Source organism: Manis pentadactyla, chromosome X, assembly GCF_030020395.1.
Source record: "Manis pentadactyla isolate mManPen7 chromosome X, mManPen7.hap1, whole genome shotgun sequence".
Classification (NCBI taxonomy): domain Eukaryota; kingdom Metazoa; phylum Chordata; class Mammalia; order Pholidota; family Manidae; genus Manis; species Manis pentadactyla.
The window spans coordinates 35,864,955-35,883,350 of record NC_080038.1 but is presented as its reverse complement, the minus strand read 5'-3'; the positions used below and the strand labels follow the sequence as shown (position 1 = coordinate 35,883,350).

The 18,396-nt window shown below is 37.7% G+C and overlaps 1 protein-coding gene across 14 annotated transcripts in view; it reads left to right on the top strand.

Moving 5' to 3' along the window:
• Positions 1-18,396, top strand: part of CASK (calcium/calmodulin dependent serine protein kinase) — a 405,697-nt gene that overhangs the window by 254,143 nt on the left and 133,158 nt on the right. For all 14 annotated transcript variants that reach the window (XM_036895365.2, XM_036895363.2, XM_036895360.2 and 11 more), the window contains exon 6: positions 13,472-13,574. In XM_036895365.2, coding sequence (XP_036751260.1) covers positions 13,472-13,574 — 103 coding nt within the window. The remainder of the gene's footprint in view (positions 1-13,471; positions 13,575-18,396) is intronic.

Sequence of the window (18,396 nt, the reverse complement as noted above, 5' to 3'; positions counted from 1 at the left end):
TATTTTAAATAGGCTTTACGTTTGATGGTTTTGCCCACCTGTAGGCTAATAACAGTGTTCTGAGCATGTTTAAGGTGGGCTAGGCTGATGGTGTTTGGATGGTTAGGTGTATTAATTGCATTTTCAACTTAGAATGGGTTTATCAGGCTGTGACCCCACTGTAAATCAAAGAAAAACCTGTAATCTGTTTCTAGTTCTTCCTGTATATGGGCTTTTTCCTGTTCATTCTGAACTTTCTATCTTCATTCTCTATCGTCTTAACTCATTCCTATATAACCTCTTCCTCTCACCCTTCCTTTTCCTCCTTTGTCAGTATCTTAGCTTTTTATTTATTTAAAGATATAAGTAGAAAAGAATAAATAAATGGATGTGCTTGTCAGGTGCCGTCTATTATGGATATCACCATCCTCTCTTTATCTAAATCCCAACCATGGTTGAATTTAGCTCACCTCCTACTCTAGGCCTGAAACCCTGCCAGCTAAAATGAAGTCTGCTGGGTATAAACATAATCATGCTGATTGGTCTCACTTCAAATTGATGACCACAAACCTCAAGTGGGCCCCTGTGCTGCCAGCAGTCCTGCTATATATCCTTAGTCTGGTGGTTCTCAAAGCATGGCTCCCAAAGCATTAACATCATGTGAACTTGTGAGAAATGCACGTTCTTGATCTCATCCCAGACTTTATGAATCAGAAAATTTGGAGGTGGAAGCCCCACAAGTCTGTGTGATTCTGATGCTAAAGTTTGAGAACCACTGCCATAGTCAATTCACTCTCCTATTTTTTTAAATACTTTTTCACACCTTCACTCTTCTCAAACTGCCAACAACCCCCTCTCTCTTTCCACACTCCCACCTGATGATCACTTTTCATTTCAAAGTTAATAGGAAATAAAAGTGCTCAGAAATGAACTTCCTCATCTTTGTACCTCACATCTGCCTGCATCTGCAGTGCCTCTGAACCCTGCCTTCTTCACTGTCACTAGGGCCAACCCCTCTGCCCACTGGTGCATTACTTCATATCCCTTCTTTCTCCTGAGGTCATTTTTCCTCTCTACAGGATCTTTCCCATCAGCATACACACATCTCTCTTTAAAAAACAAACCAAAATTAACCCCACCTCCCTGAAAATCTATAGGTACTGCTAGGGAGTCATCTATCAGATACATTGCTATGTGAAAATTTTGAATTATTTATATGTATTTTCTTATTTTCTTAAAAAAACAAAGCAATAGAAGGATAAACCAAAAACCAATGCAAATAGTTAGCAATGAGGAGGGAGAGGTTGGGAGTGAGAAGAAAGGGAACAAAAGCTACACCTTTCTGAATGGTATTTGTTTACACTTCTGACTCTGTAACTATGTACATGTTTCATATAATGAAAACACCAAATGAAGTCAAATTTAATTTAGCTAACCTCATTGTGTAACAAATTGAAAGCCTGACCAGAAGGAGAATTCTTTTAAGTGGCTTTAAAATAGGGTAGGTTTTCTTTTTTTACATAATTGTAGGCTTAGAGAAAAATGACAAGAATAGGACAAAAAGAACAGTAAAAAAAATATTCCAGACACCTTTCACTCAGATTCCCCGTATGTTAACATTTTTCTGCATTGCATCTTATACTTCTCAATTTCTCACTCTTTTCTATGTCTTATCCATCTACCTATATATTTCCTAAAAATAAGGAATTCTATTAATAGCCATAGTAAAATTACCAAAATAAGGGGATTTATATTGAAAGAATACTATTATATAATCTACAGACCTTGTTCCAATTTCATCAGTTGTGAATATCCTTTATAGCAAAAATAAAAACAAGATCATGTCTTGCATTTTAAATCTCTTTAGTCTCCTTTGATCCCTTTAATCTGGATGAGTGTTTGAAGAATATGGTCCCCTTCTTTGTAGATTGCCATGCAGTTTGGATCTGTCTGCTGTTTCCTCATGATTAGATCCAGTTATGTCCTTTGGCAGGAATTCCACAGAAATGTTGCTGAGTTCTCAGGGAAGAGATCACATGTTATCAATTAGTCACATTACTAGCAATAGTAATACAGTAATTTTGGTAATACAGACACACCTGATTTTATTGCACTTTGCTTTGTTGCACTTTACATATATTACGTTTTTTTAGAATTTGAAGGTTTGTGGCAACCCTGTGTTGAACAAGTCTACTGGTGCCATTTTTCCAACAGGATTTGCTTGTTTCATGTCTCTGTGTGTCACATTTTGGTAATTCTTCCAGTATTTCAAACTTTTTCATTATTATTGCATTTATTATGGTGATCTGTGATCGTGTTCTTTCATGCTACTATTGTAATTGTTTTGGGACACCACAAACTGCACCCATATGAGACTGAGAACTTAATTGATGTATGTATTCTGATTGCTCCAGTGACCAGCCATTCCCATCTCTCCCTCTCCTTGGGCCTCCCTATTCCCTGAGACACAACAATACTGAGATTAGGCTGATTAATAACCCTACAGTGGCCTTTAAGTGTTCAAGTGAAAGGAAGAGTCTTATGTCTCTCACCTAAATCAAAAGCTAGAAATGAGTAAGCTTGGTGAGGGAGGCATGTCCAAAGCCAAGAGGGGGTGAAAGCTTGGCCTCTTGGGCCAAACAGCCAACTTGTGAATGTAAAGGAAAAGTTATTGAAGGAAGTTAATGTAAAGTGAACACAGGAATGATGAGAAAGCAAAACAACCTTATTGCTGAGATGGACAAAGTGTTAGTGGTCTGGAAAGAAGCTCAAACCAGCCACAACATTCTCTTAAGCCAAAGCGTAATTCAGAGCAAGGCCCTAACTCTCTTCAATTCTCTGAAGGCCGAGAGGTGAGAAGCTTCAGAAAAAAATTGGAAGCTAGCAGAGGGGAGTTCATGAGGTTTAAGGAAAGAAGCCACCTCTATAACAAGGCACCATGAAACAGCAAGTGCTGATGGAGAAGCTACAGTGAGTTATCCAGATCTGGCCAAGATCATTTATGAAGGGGGCTACACTAAACAAAGAATTTTCAATGTAAATGAAACAGCCCTCTGTTGGAAGAAGGTGCCATCTAGGACTTACATAGCTAGAAAGGAGAAGCCAGTGTCTGGCTTTAAATCGTCTAAGTACAGGCTGACTCTTGCTAAGGCCTAATGCAGCTGGTGACTTCAAGTAGAAGCCAGTGCTCATTTACCATTCCAAAAATCCTAGGATACTAAAGAATTATGCTAAATCTACTCTGCCTGTGCTCTGTAAATGGAACAGCAAAGTCTAGATGATAGCATATCTGTTTACAACATGGTTTGCTAAATATTTTAAGCCCACTGTTGAGACTACTGCTCAGAAAAAAATGTTCAAAAGATTACTGCTCATTGACAAGGCACCTGGTCACTCAGGAGCTCTGATGGCAATGAACAATGAGATTAATGTTGTTTTCATGCCTGGTAACACACCATAAGTTCTGCAGCCTATGCATCAAGGAGTAATTTTGGCTTTCAAGTCATATTATTTATGAATACATTTTGTAAGGCTATAGCAGCCATAGACAGTGATTCCTCTGATGGATATGAGCAAAGTAAATTGAAAACCTTCTGGAAAGGATTCACCATTCTAGATACCATTAAGAACATTCATGATATATGGGAAGAGATCATGTATCAACATTAACAGGGGTTTGGAAAAAGCTGATTCCATCCCTTATGGATGACTTTGAGGGGTTCAAGACTTAAGTGGAGGAAGTAACTACAGATGTGGTGGCAATAGCAAGAGAACTAAAATTAGAAGTGAAGCCTGAAGATGTGATCGGATTCCTGCAATGAAATAGTAAAACTTTAATGGACAAGGAGTTGCTTCTTATAGATAAGCAAAGACAGTGTTTTTTATGATGGAATCTACTCCTGGTGAAGATGCTGTGAAGATTGTTGAAACGACAACAAACATTTAGAATATTCCATAAACTTGGTTGATGAAGCAGTGGCAGAGTTTCAGAGGACTGACTGCAATTTGGAAAGAAGTTCTGTAGTTAAAATACTATCAGACAGCATAGCAGGCTACAGAAAAATTTTTTGTGAAGGGAACAGTCAAGGCAGCAAGCTTCATTGTTTTCTTGTTTTAGGAAATTCCCACAGCCACCCCAACCTTCAGCAAACCACCACATAGATCAGTCAGCAGCCATCAACATCAAAGTGAGACCGTCTACCAGAAAAAATATTACAGCTCACTGAAAGTTCAGATGATGATTCGTGTTTTTTAGCAATAAAATGTTTTTTAATTAAGGAAGGCATGTGTTTTGTTTTTTAGACATAATGCTATTGCATACTTCATAGGCTACAGTATAGAGTAAACATAGCTCTTATGTGGACTAGAAAACCAAAAAATTCCTTTGACTCACTTTATTGCAATATTTGCCTTACTGCAGTGGTCTGGAACCTAACCTACAGTATCTCTAAGATATGCCTGCAGTGTCTGCCAAGTTTCTCCTCTGTACAATTACTATCTTACTCTTTGTAGTTAATAAATATCCTATGAGTGAAAGACCTATACCATGAAAACTATAAGACACTCATGAGAGAAATTAAAGAAGACACCAATAAATGGAAATACATCCCATGCTCAAGGATAGGAAGAATTAATATTATCAAAATGGCCATCCTGCCTAAAGCAATCTACACATTCAATGCAATCCCTATCAAAATTCCAGTGACATTCTTCAACAAACTAGAACAAATAGTTCTAAAATTCATATGGAACCACAAAAGACCCTGAATACCCAAAGCAATCCTGAGAAGGAAGAATAAAGCTGGGGGTGTTACACTCCCCACTTCAAGCTCTACTCAAAGCCACAGTAAACAAAACACTTTGGTACTGGCACAAGAAAAGACCCATAGATCAATGGAACAGAATAGAGAGCCCAGATATAATCCCAAGCATATACAGCCAATTAATAACCAATAAAGGGGCCATGGATATACAATGGGGAAATGACAGCCTCTTCAACAACTGGTGGTGGCAAAACTGAACAGCTACATGTAAGAGAATGAAACTGGATTATTGTCTAACTCCATACACAAAAGTAAACTCGAAATGGATCAAAGACCTGAATGTAAGTCATGAAACCATAAAACTCTTAGAAGAAAACATAGGCAAAAATCTCTCAAATATAAACATGAGCAACTTATTCCTGAACACATCTCCTTGAGTAAGGGAAACAAAAGCAAAAATGAACAAATGGGACTACATCAAACTAAAAAGTTTCTGTACAGTAAAGGATGCCATCAGTAGAACAAATAAATAAATCTTTTATAAGATAAAAGACTTATCCAATAAGGGGTTAACATCTAAAATATATAAAGAGCTCACATGCCTCAACACCCAAAGAACAAATAACCCAATTAAAAAATGGGCAGAGGAGCTGAACAGACACTTCTCCAAGAAGAAATTCAGATGGCCAACAGGCACATGAAAAGATGCTCCATCTCGCTAATCATCAGGGAAATGCAAATGAAAACCAGTAAGATATCGCCTCACACCAGTCAGGATGGCCAACATCTAGAAGACAAGGAGCAACAAATGCCAATGAGGATGTGAAGAAAGGGGAACCTCCTACACTGTTGGTGGGAATGTAAATTAGTTCCACCATTGTGGAAAGCAATATGGAGGTTCCTCAAAAAAACTAAAAATAGAAATACCATTTGACCCAGGAATTCCACTCCTAGGCATTTACCCAAAGAAAACAAGATCCCAGATTCAAAAAGACATATGCACCCCTATGTTTATCACAGCACTATTTATAATAGCCAAGATATGGAAGCAACCTAAGTGTCCATCAGTAGATGAATGGATAAAGAACAGGTATTACCTGCTGGTGGGAATGTTAACTAGTTTAACCATTGTGGAAAGCAATATGGAGTTTCCTCAAAAAAACTAAAAATAGAAATACCATTTGACTACCGGGAATTCCACTCCTAGGAATTTACCCAAAGAATACAACTTCTCAGATTCAAAAAGACATATGCCTCCCTATGTTTATCGCAGCACTATTTACAATAGTCAAGAAATGAAAGCAACCTAAAGGTCCATCAGTAGATGAATGGATAAAGAAGAGGTGGTAGATATACATGATGGAATACTATTCAGCCGTAAGAAAGAAACAAATCCTACCATTTGCAACAACATGGATGGAGCTAGAGGGTATTTTGCTTAGTGAAATAAGTCAGGCAAAGAATGACAAATACCAAATGATTTCCCTCATTTGTGGAGTGTAACAATGAAGCAAAACTGAAGGGACAAAACAGAAGCAGACTCACAAACTCCAAGAAGGGACTAGCGGTTACCAAAGGGGAGGGGTGGAGGAGGGCAGATGGGGAGGGAGGGAGAAGGGGTTTGAGAGGTATTATGATTAGTACACATGGTGTGAGGGGTACCATGGGGAAGTCAGTGTAGCACAGAGAAGACAAGTAGCTATTCTGTGGCATCTTACTACACTGATGGACAGTGACTGCAATGGGGTATTGGTGGGACTCCATAAAATGGGTGAATGTAGTAACCACATTGTTTTGCATGTAAAACCTTCATAAGAATGTATATCAATGATACTAAAATAAAATAAAATAAAATAAAATAAAATAAGAGGTGGTACATACACACAATGGAATATTATTCCACCATAAGAAGAAAACAAATCCTACCATTTGCAACAACATGGATGGAGCTACAGGGTATTATGCTCAGTGAAATAAGCCAGGTGGAGAAAGACAAGTACCAATGATTTTACTCATTTGTGGAGTAAACAACAAAGCAAAACTGAAGAAACAAAACAACAGCATACTCACAGACTCCAATAAGGGACTAGTGGTTACCAAAGGGAAGGGGATGGGGAGGGCAGGTGGGAAAGGAGGTAGAAGGGGATTAAGGGGCATTATGATTAGCACACATAATGTAGGGCAGTCACAGGGAAGGCAATATAACACAGAGAAGACAAGTAGTGACTCTATATCATCTTACTATGCTGATGGACTGTGATAGCAATGTGGTAGGGTTGGGGGGCACTTGATAATATGGGTAAATGTAATAACCACAATGTTGCTCATGTGAAACCTTTATAACATTGTGTATCAATGATACCTTAATTTTAAAAAGCCACTAAATAAATAAATAAATAAATAAATAAATATCCTATGGGGAGCTACTTTGAGATTATACAAATATCCTGGCACTCTTCAAATTTTTACCACTAATTAACACCCTTTGATAGTTACTACCTGAGTCAACTATTACAATAACTGCCAAATAGTGATTTTCTAGTGCCAGCATTCCTTCTACATTTGTTAATTGATTTTCTATTTAGCAGAAAGCTTTTCCTTCTCTCCATTCATTTGCTTATTTATTTACATCAGCATAAACTCATGAATTCTTACTTTATTCAGTAGTATAACAGTATTTTGACTGGTCATTCATGGTAGAATACATCCTAAGGACAAAGAGAACCACAAAGAAATCTTAAACAGTATAAAGTGATTTTGTTGTTACTGGTAATATAGGTATTGTTATTTTGAAACTCATGCACAAGCACACCAAAGAATAAAGTAAATGAGTAATTACATTGTCATCAATATTAATCAAAGAAGTAAAGTTAAAAACCTTATAATTGAATAGGAAGAAATATCCATATATTGGTGCATTGTTTTTCTCCTAAAAAATATATTTTTTTAAACTCATAGATATGAGAACAGACTGGAGGTTGCCTTGCGGGGGGTGGGGGGGGTTAATAGGTGAAAGAGGAAAAATTAGTGAGAACATTTGATATCTTAATCTTGGTGATGGTGCCCTGAGTATATACACATGTCAAAATTAAGCTGTACACTAGGATTTGTGCATTTTGTTTTATGTGCCTCAATTAAATAAATAAAAGACTTTTTTGCTGACCTTCCACTTTATTTTCTTTTACAAAGTTATTATGATATTATTGACTTTGTTATACTCCCCATCCCTGTTAACTAATTATTTTATAATTGGAAGTCTGTACCTCTTTAGCCCTGTCACCTATTTTGCCCATTCCCCTATCCCCCTCTCCCCTATGGCAACCACCAGACAGTTCTCTATATTTGTGAGTCTATTTCTGTTTTGTTTGTGTGTTCATTTTTTTGTTTTTTAGATTCCATGCATAACTGAAATCATATGGTATTTGTCTTCGTCTGTATGACGTATTTCACTTCGTATCCACCGTGTTTTACAAATGGCAAAATTTCATTCCTTTTTATTGCTGAGTAATATTCCATTGTGTGTGTGTGTATACATATATATATATACTGCATCTTCTTTATCCACACATCTGTCGGGAGCACTTAGGTTGCTTCAATATCTTGGTTATTGTAAATAATGCTGCAATAAAAATAGGGGTGCATATATCTTTTTCAATTAGTGTTTTTGTTTTCTTCAGGTAAGTAATACCCAAGTAAAAAGTAAATACCGAAAATTGGAATTACTAGGTTGTATGGTATTTCTATTTTTAATTTTTTGAGGCCCCTCCCTACTGCCTTCCATAGTGGCTACATCATTTAACATTCCCACCAACAGTGCACAAAGGTTCCCTTTTCTTACATCCTTACCAACACTTATTATTTCTTGTCTTTTTGATACTAGCCATCCTGACAGCATGCTGAGTGGTACGGCTTTGTGTATATGAAGTTCTAGTATAAGCAAAACAAACTTATGGTGAAAAACTATCAGAATAGTGGTGTGCACTGGGGACACAGCAACAAAGACTGAATGGGAAGGGAATGAGGGATGCTTCTAATATGATAAAAATATCTTGGTAGGGATTTGGGTTACACAGATATATGCAAGTTGTCAAAACTCTCTAATGGAACTGTTAAGATTTGTGCACAGTATGTAAATTCACAGTATATAAATTTTACCTTAAACATAATTTTAAACAAATATTAAACTAATGGTATGGGTGTTGAAGTGTAGTGAAAAGATGTACTGATGGTTGGATAGATGTAAGAATATATATTTGATAAAGCAACTTAGCAAAATGTTAATTGTAGAATCTGTGTGGTGAACATATGGCTATTTACTGCACAATTCTTTTAGTTTTCATAACAAAGTGTTGGAGAAAACCTCAATTTTGAAACCCCTAATTATGGAGTCTAGGCATCAATGGCTGCTAAAATCTTTGAAAAGTTGAAGATAAAATATATAATAATGGATAAAGACAAGAGAATACCTGAACCCACTAATCAATCCTGTCACTAAAAGTAGGAAAGCCAGACATTATGTCTTCCTGGTGTGTACAAAATATATACCACTGATGAAGTATTACAGCAAAAAAAAACTAAAATGTGTGTGAATCTAATCAAGCTTCTAGATCTAACTACCAATTTTTAGGAAATACAGGACATTAAGGAAGATATTAAATAACACCATGTAGGATAAAGAAGATGTCATACATATACACAATGGAATACTATTGGGCCATAAGAAGAAAACAAATCCTACCATTTGCAACAACATGGATGGAGCTAGAGGGTATTATGCTCAGTGAAATAAGTCAGGTGGAGAAAGACAAGTACCAAATGATTTCCCTCATTTGTGGAGTGTAACAACAAAGCAAAACTGAAGGAACAAAACAGCAGCAGACTCACAGACTCCAAGAAAGGACTAGCGGTTACCAAAGTGGGTGGGGAGGGAGGGAGAAGGGGATTGAGGCATATTATGATTAGTGCACATGGTGTAGGGGGGGTCACGGGGAAGACAGTGTAGCACAGAGAAGACAAGTAATGACTCTGTGGCATCTTACTGCACTGATGGACAGTGACTGCAATGGGGTATGGGTGGGGACTTGATAATATGGGTGAATGTAGTAACCACAATGTTTTTCATGTGAAACCTTCATAAGAGTGTATATCAATGATACCTTAATGAAAAATAATGCATACATACATACATACCTACATACATACATAACACCATGTAGGTACCATTAGCCAAGTCCAGATTGTAGGCGATTCCACAAGGGAAATTACCTAGTATCTTAACAAATCAATGACATGAACATTTTTTAAAAAGGTACAAAGGGATTATAGAATAAAAGACTTAAGAGATATGACCATCAAATGCAATGTATGGACTATGAACACCATTTTGAACTAACCAGCTATAAAAAGACATTTTTGAGACAGTCCAGGGAAATTGAATGTGGATTGGTATTAGATGATATTGGAGAGTTGCTCATTTTATGGGGAGTGATAATGATATTTTTTAAGTTGTCTGTTAGAAATACTGAACTATTAAAAGGTAAAATAATTTGTTTTAAAAGAATTCAGCAAAAAAATAAATGGTTGGAAATTGAAGAAGCAAGAATGGCACAGAATGTCAATAACTGTTAAAACTGGGTGATAGGTACATGGGGGTTTATTAATCTATTTTTCTCTAATTGTAAATATGAAAAAGTTTAAAAAAACTTCCTCAACTTCACACTCTATTGCATTTCTTTATTCCTAGTAAAACTTTGAAATATATCTGAATTTACTATCTCCACATTATCTCTTTCCATTCTCTGTTGAACCTGGTCCAATGGGGATTTTTGTCTCTCTCATACCACCAAAACCTTCTTATCAAGGTCACCAGTGACTTCCAAGTTGCCAAATCTTATGGTCAGTTCATAGTTCTCAAATGACCTCTCAGCATTTCAGGACAGCAGACTCCTGATTTTACTGTCTAGGTATTGTTTCTTTTGCTAGATTGTTCTCATCTTCCTTGACCTCAAATCCTCCTGTGCACCAGGTCTCAATCCTCCAACCTCTTCTCTTCTCTATCGGTAATCACTCCCTAAGCAATTTCATTCATTACCTTGACTGTAAATACTATTTACATGCTCTTAATTCCAAATTTATATCTCTAATCCAAGCCTTCCCTCTCCCATCTTTCAGATCTCACATTCAATTTGAGTGAAACCAAGTTCTTGGTCTCTCTTAAAATTCTTCCTCCTATGTTCCCAATTTCAGTAAATGGCATCTTCACTTTCACTCAGTTGCCCAGAACAAAACCTAGATGTCATATTTGACTTACCTCTGTCTCTCACACCCCATATCTAGTAGCAATTCCTATCAGCTTTACTTTCAGACTGTATCCTGAATTTGACCACTACTTGCCATCTCTGCTTCCATCACTCTAGTCTAGTCCAAATCACCATCTTCCCTTAACTGGGTAACTGCAGAAGCCTCCTACCTGGTCTACTTCCACTGTGGTGCCCTTGCATTCTCTTCTTTACATGCAGCCCAGCTGATTCTTTCAAGACCTGAAACTGATCATAATGCTCCATGCTCATAATTTTCCAATGGTTTCCCATCTCACTCAACATAAAACCTAGAATTCTGACCTGTCATGGCATCAAGGCCTTAGACAGTAGAGCTTTTGATCACCTGGAACGCATTTCCCACCACTCCTCCTCTTGCTCATTCCTTTCCCCACAACTGGCTTTCTTACTCTTCTCCAAACATACCAACCTTCCTCATGCCTCTGGGCCTTTGTACTTAACATCCTCTCCATCTGGAACTGGCTTCCATAGAGCCTGCTCTGCCACTTCACTGTGGTCTGTGTTTAGACCGGATTAGAGAGGCCTTCTCTGACTCCCCGCCTTCTGTTACTAAAGAGCAGCTCCCTTGTCTCCAAACCTGTAACACTTACCTCCTTACCAGCTTAACTGTGCCTCATAACACTTAATACTACCTGGTCTTATATTCATTTATATATTTTGGGGTTTTTGTTTATTTTCTATCTTACGTTCCATTTTTATGACTTGTCTTGCTTAAGGATTTATTAGAAAGACAGAATCCAACTCTGTTAAGAATTACATAGATCTCAGTACAACATTAACTTAAGCATAGATATAGTCAACAAACTAAAGGGTATACTTTGGGATTCTGATTTAAACTTCTACTTCTCCTTCCTAAGAAGTTGACAAAAGCATTGTTCAGGAGACCCTGTCTGGACATAGTTTGTATATTGTTCTTCTGCAGCATGGCCATCCTTCTCTAGGCTCGTTCATTTACTGTGCCCCACACTAGACTCATGCTGGGGCTGTTGGTTCCTTCCTCATGTTTGTGGTCATTGATCTCTACTGGAACCAATGGAAAGTTCTTATTGACCACAGCCTTTATTGGTTGGTGTCTGTAGAGGTTTGCTTCCCATAGACCCTTCTGACTGCCATGTGTCTTGCAGTTTGCTCACTATTTGCTACTCTTGCTTTCCCTCTTCTCTCTTTCTCTCATACACACTCATACTCACATTTATATTTGAGGACTCATCTTTCTTTGTGCTAGACTTCTGGTAAAGGTCTTTAAATGTCTTTGCACAAAGAGTAACTTCTAAAGTAGACCCCTCATGCTTGCTTTGGGCAGAGTAGGGATCCCTCCCACTTTGTGTATCATCATCAAACATCACTCTGGGTGTACCAGCTCAAAGTTTTATTACACCAGTTTTTCATGCCCACTATTATGCAGGCTAAACCTGGACTAAAATTCTGTCATTTTATGAATGAGCAAGTATAGGAGAGAATAAAAATACTTCTGTCTTCCAGGCCCGAAGAGGCTTGCCTTTTTTCACCAGCCCACATTTTAAGAGCACGTCATATGTAATGTCAGTCATATTGGGGAGCACAGTGTTTGAGCAGAGACCAAAGCCCCACAATTAAATCCTTTCCTGACATCAGGCCCAACAAGATAGATGGAGGGGACAAGGTCCTACAAAGAAGCTCTCACTGTGACCCCAAGCATATGATTCTTAGGGAGCATTGGCCACGCAGCTCTCCCTCAGGGAGGCTGTCTTTGCCCTGAACTAGAGGCCAGCCAAAGCGTTTCCTTTCCCCCTTCTCCTTTTTCTCCTCCCACTGAGAAGAAAGGCAGGTCCAGAGAAAAGATGTGCCCAGAGAGAGCACTGAACTCCCTAGGAGTGAGGCTCAATTAAAGTCATAAAATCTGACTTTTCTTACTTGGGGGTGGAATGATTAAACAAAAGAAAGAGGATGGTGGAAGGGTGGACAAAGAAAGGGCCATCAGCATCCCATAAGAACCAACGTAGAGTGGCTTTGCAGATAAGTCAACGGTTTCAAGAAACATTTTGGCAGGAGGTATAAAATATATTTTTCCTTAAACAAATGTAGACTGTCACTCAAAGAAAGAGAATATTGCATGAAAAGGCAGAAAATATGTCTGTCTTACTTGAACATGCATGCTTCCTAAGTAATTCTTAGCACCATACCCTAGCTTGGAAGCAAACAATTCCTGAAAAATATTGGATAAAACAGGTAAGTCTAGAGAAATCAACTGGAGTGACAATAGAACAAATAATTTAAGCATCCAAAGTAATTCAGGAGTCTTTAATGTATTACTATATGGTCGTGTTACTTAATTAGTTTTGTATAAATTGAATTGTTCATCTTTAATTAATCTTTATCTTTGGTTTGTTTGTTGTTTGTTTTTCTTTTCAGCCCCACTGTGTTCTCCTCGCTTCAAAGGAAAACTCAGCACCTGTTAAACTTGGGGGCTTTGGGGTGGCTATTCAATTAGGGGAATCTGGACTTGTAGCTGGAGGTAAGGACACTTCTTAAAAAATTTCCCTCAAAACCTGGTCACTTTCAGGTTGCTGTAAAACTTTCAAACTAAATATTAGCCCATCCTCAGTGTTTCATATGCTATCACACCCCCCACAAAAAGTACCATCATCTAGTTTTAAATTTAATAACTCAGTAGTCATAACTAGAACTTCAGCCCCTTAAGAATAAACTCTGACTTTTTACTCTTAGTATCCCCAGCACTTAACAGAGAGGAGACCTTACATTACAGAGATTAAAACAGTGATAGAAGGAGATGATTTTTGGGGCAAAGTGACTTGTAAAGTTGACCTGGCCAAACAAAGTTAAATCTAAAATGTGTGGATTAACCACTTTCTCATTTAGGTCAATGGCTAATTTTTAACTTCATACTGTTTTCCTCTTTCCATTTTTGAAAGAGTCCTGCTCAAGCCATCAATCTGTGTATTTGGGAAGAGCAAGCAGATGTGAATGCAGACTGATTATATTATTAACCAAAGCAAAACATAATTAGAAAATTCCCATGCCAGGAAAAAAGATGAAAAATTAAAATAGAAAATTTTCTTACCAGTATATAGAGGTGGATGCTAATTTCAGATTCAAGTATTTGTTTTTTTTATTAATTCCTTTCAGTAGACACCAGCTCAGAATGCTGCCCTGTTTTTAGTTCTGTTCCTTAGTTTTACAAATTATTTAGTTCTCCATTCTACAAACAATCAATCTTCTAGTCCTGGCCTTCAATTTTCCAACTCCAAATACTGCCAGCCTTCACAAAGAGGAAAAATATGAGAAATATCAACAGAAACTTTTTAAATCCGTCATCTTTCAAGAAAGCTTATATTAAGTTCAAATACCTGACAAGTGATAAATATCAAAATAATAATCTGTTACACAGGGTATTTCATTTATTGTAACTCATTATTACCAAACATCAAATCAGTATTAACATAGACCATCTTCTAAAAAACGAGCCATGAGTTGTATATCATAGTTGTATTCTTTAAGTTGTTCCTTCACCACATTGCCCTCTAAAATTAAACTATGTTCAGGTTTTCTTCTAGTTTTGCATTCCCCTCCAGCTAATCATGTCCAATAATACGAGCAACTGCAAGCTGAGTGTGGTTTTAAACACCAATTTTTTTTCTCTAATTCAAAGCTTTTCATCTGTTTAGAAGACTGATCATCCGGTCAAGTAGTAACACATAATTTAATCATATGATCATTTGCATCTCAGGATTTGAAGAGACCTTAATGTCTCCAGTCTTGTAATGTAATGATTGTAATTATCTTATAAAATTCCTAGCAAAAGGTTGGGCTCTGGTTTAATTCCTCAGATAGCAAAGAATTCAGTGTCCCAATACAGTTCATTCCATTTTTGGAAAGCTCCTTAAGTACTGAAACGTTCATCCTTGCATTGAGCAGACAAGCTATCTTCCTGAACCCTCCACCCAGTGGTTCTAAATCTGACTTTTGGAGCCACGCTGAACAATTTCAGTCTTTCTACATGATAGCCATTCAGATGTTTAAAGACAGCTATTATGTCCCCGTAAGTCTTCTCCATGTTAACTTGTGTAGGTTAACTTAGCAATTCCTCACATCATCTGGTTCATAATCTCCACATTATGCACAAAGCACAGAGCCAGAACCAAACACAACTACAGGTGCAGTACAGGGCACAGGAGCTTGGGGCTATCGCTTCATTTGCTGTGAGTCTTGCATGTCTGTCAGGCTCCCCAAATGGCATTAGCTTCTGGACATCCACACATGCTGCTGGCTCATATTAATCTTGTCATCAATTATAAATCCTAAATTGCTGTTCTTAAACAAATGTTGCTATTAAACTAACTCTCTCAAATCTGGTATTTATACAGATCCACCCCTCTGTTAAGACTACACGATTATAAAAAATAATTTCTGATGATTAGATCCCCAAGGTTCATAGGATGAAATGAAATAAAATGCATTCCTTCTATATACTCTATACTGGCCGTACATCTATAATGGCTTTCTTTCTTTTGATCTGGATCTGCATCCTATCAGTATTCAAAATGGCCTGGACTTCACATTTTACTATGCATCTTGATTGAAGGGGAAAAAACAGATTCCATATCTTTACCTGGGCATTTTCTACATATTAATCTATTTTCCTAAAGTCCATGAGCCTTTCCCCTAAATAGTATATTTTTAAAGCTGATTCTGAACCCACAGTGTGTCAGTTATGCAAAATTTATTTTTCTTGGTGCTTCTAGAATTAAAACACAGTGATGGTTGAAATATTGTCATTTCTTAACATACCTTTCCTTATAGTCTTGAAAGAAATACTTTAGGCATTACAGTGTCTTTTAAAACCACAGTAAATAAGGGATAAATGATTTATCTTGTAAAAAAAAACTTTTTTATTGTTTAAGTACTTTCGAAAATCAGCTCCTTCCTAATACTTAGCAGAAAGCTGTTTTCCTGTCAGTTGCAATCTTTGATCACTCAGTCTTCCAAATAGAAAGGAATTTTCTCCTTTATATATAGTAAAAACCATTTATATGTATTTACACTTGCCCTATTAGAAATTCAGCAATTTTAAAAGCCCACTTATCCAGAAGATAACTAGGAACCTAGAAAGTAATGATCATAGCAGCAAGACATTTCCTGCCCTTAATACCTATTCATGGTCCTCTCAAGTGAGCGTCTAAAGACACACCCTCTGAAGCTGACATGCCCCCATCTCTCATAAGTTTTATGGATTCGTGTTCCTTCATGCCTTGCACCTGCCATTCCTTCTGGTTCGGATGTCTTTTGTCATTTTATGTATCTGGTTAACTCCTGCTGTTCTTGAAGGCTGAGCTGACAATCATCTCCCCTTAAAAACAGGCTGATCTTAACCATCGTAAGTTAGGTACCCTATTTCTTCTCTTCCGTATTACCATAACTATTTGGGCTGCATACCTCCCTGTAGCATTTGATGCAGGGGTTTGTACATCAAAGATTGAGCTTTATGACTGCAGAGGAGCCGTGGCTATCCCTCTGTATGTTCACAGCACCTACCACTGTATCTAGAACCTAGCAGCACTTAGGAAATTGTTACTAAATGAAGGAATCTGGTCGCTAATCAGGTTCCGGTTAATAGCAGAGTTTATGCAACAAATCAGAAGAGAAGGATTAAGCTTAGTGAGGAAAAGGAATGAAAGCCTGACAGAAAAAATTTACTGAGCAGATGCCAAAATTTGGAAAGCACAACAGCCTTTTAGAAATCAAACCTTGCATACCTCTGAAGTTCCTGGAGGCATTTTCTGTTACCTAGCACAGTTCTCTCATTGATATACACATGGCAATTCTGAGTCATCAAGAAAAGGTTAAATCATGTGCAGTATATTGTGTGAAAGAAGTCAGGAAATTGTAGAAAAATAGCCATCCCAAATTATTAAAGTAAAAAGGCTTGGGTCCGTAAAGCTTCAAGTCCTAAAGTATTGACTATGTAGGCTATTCAGAACAACTTCCTCCCTAAGGTTCTAGGTAATAAGCTTTTATTATGTTATCAAAAAAATCTAACATTTAAATATTTAGATGTATATCTGAAGTATTTCATATACAGTGGCATTTAATTTGGTTTAGTAATTGGCTTCCTGTTCTTAGAATTTTGTGGTCAAAGCCATAAAAATCAAGTTGACCAAAAGAAAAGAAAAGGCAAGTGATCACAAACAAGAAGTTTGGGGAGGTTGATGTATGTTAAAAGTCAAGTCAAGTCCTTTTATATTCTGTTGATTGGCATGAAGTACTGTAAAAAGATCATTCCTATACATTCTTTCTACCATGGTCTTTCCCCCATCATCTGTAAGCAAATTCTTGAAACAAAAGATACATATCCTCCCCAAGGATGAACACTTATTCTCCAGAACAGGGTAGTCTTCAACCCAGGTAAAGGGCAAGAACCTCCTGAGAGTGGCTGGGGCTGGCCACTGTGGCTCTGACTATTCCCAAAGTGAGGCCCTCATTTTGGGTGCCTTGGTCCTTTCTTGAGATAGTTCCCACTATCTCCCTACTATCAAGTTGAGTTTCAAAGTATTATCCCAGCCGTCCTCAGGTATCTGACTGATGCCCTGGTACCAGTACCCTGAGTGGTACCCTGATCTCTTGCCCTGCTTTGATCTACTCCTGCCAGCTCCCTCCCATACATCAGAGCAAGGCAAATTCTCCAGCTGCCCTGCCCTGTCCAGACTGTTAATGAAGTAGGAGGCTTAGCTCTTATCGTTTCAGCTTATTTAGGTTGCTTGAGGAAGCAAAATGGGGCAATATGGAAATAAAATTCTTTCCTTCTAGCCAGGACAGAGTTTTCACTGATCTATTATACATTTTAATGAAAATGTTTTCACTTTCTGAACCCTGAACTTTATTTAATCTCTAGTGTTACAGGGGAAGGAGGGATACTGTAATGCTCTGCAGCCAAGGAACATCCCTAGTACACAAGCCAAGTACACAAGATCTGCCTTATTCTTCTCCATCGCAACCCAGTTTGACAGTCACTAGCAGGACTTTGTGATATAGTCTCTCTATATGGAATAGAATATCTCTAAGGTCTTTTTTTTAAATTCTGAACCACAGTTCTGAGATGTAGATAAAGCACTGTGCTGTCTTCAAAGTAAAAATTGTCTTGGACTTGGCATGATGAGAGAGGGTTCAGCATGCATATAGCAAAAAGAGCTGCCAGGTGTGGTGGGCAGTGCCCCCTCCCACAGTCAGTTCTCTGCAGGGTGCAAGCCTCTCATTCTACAGTAGAAGAAAGACTCCCTTTGGGATATGAGTTAAAGATGATTACTAGTGTGCAAACAACT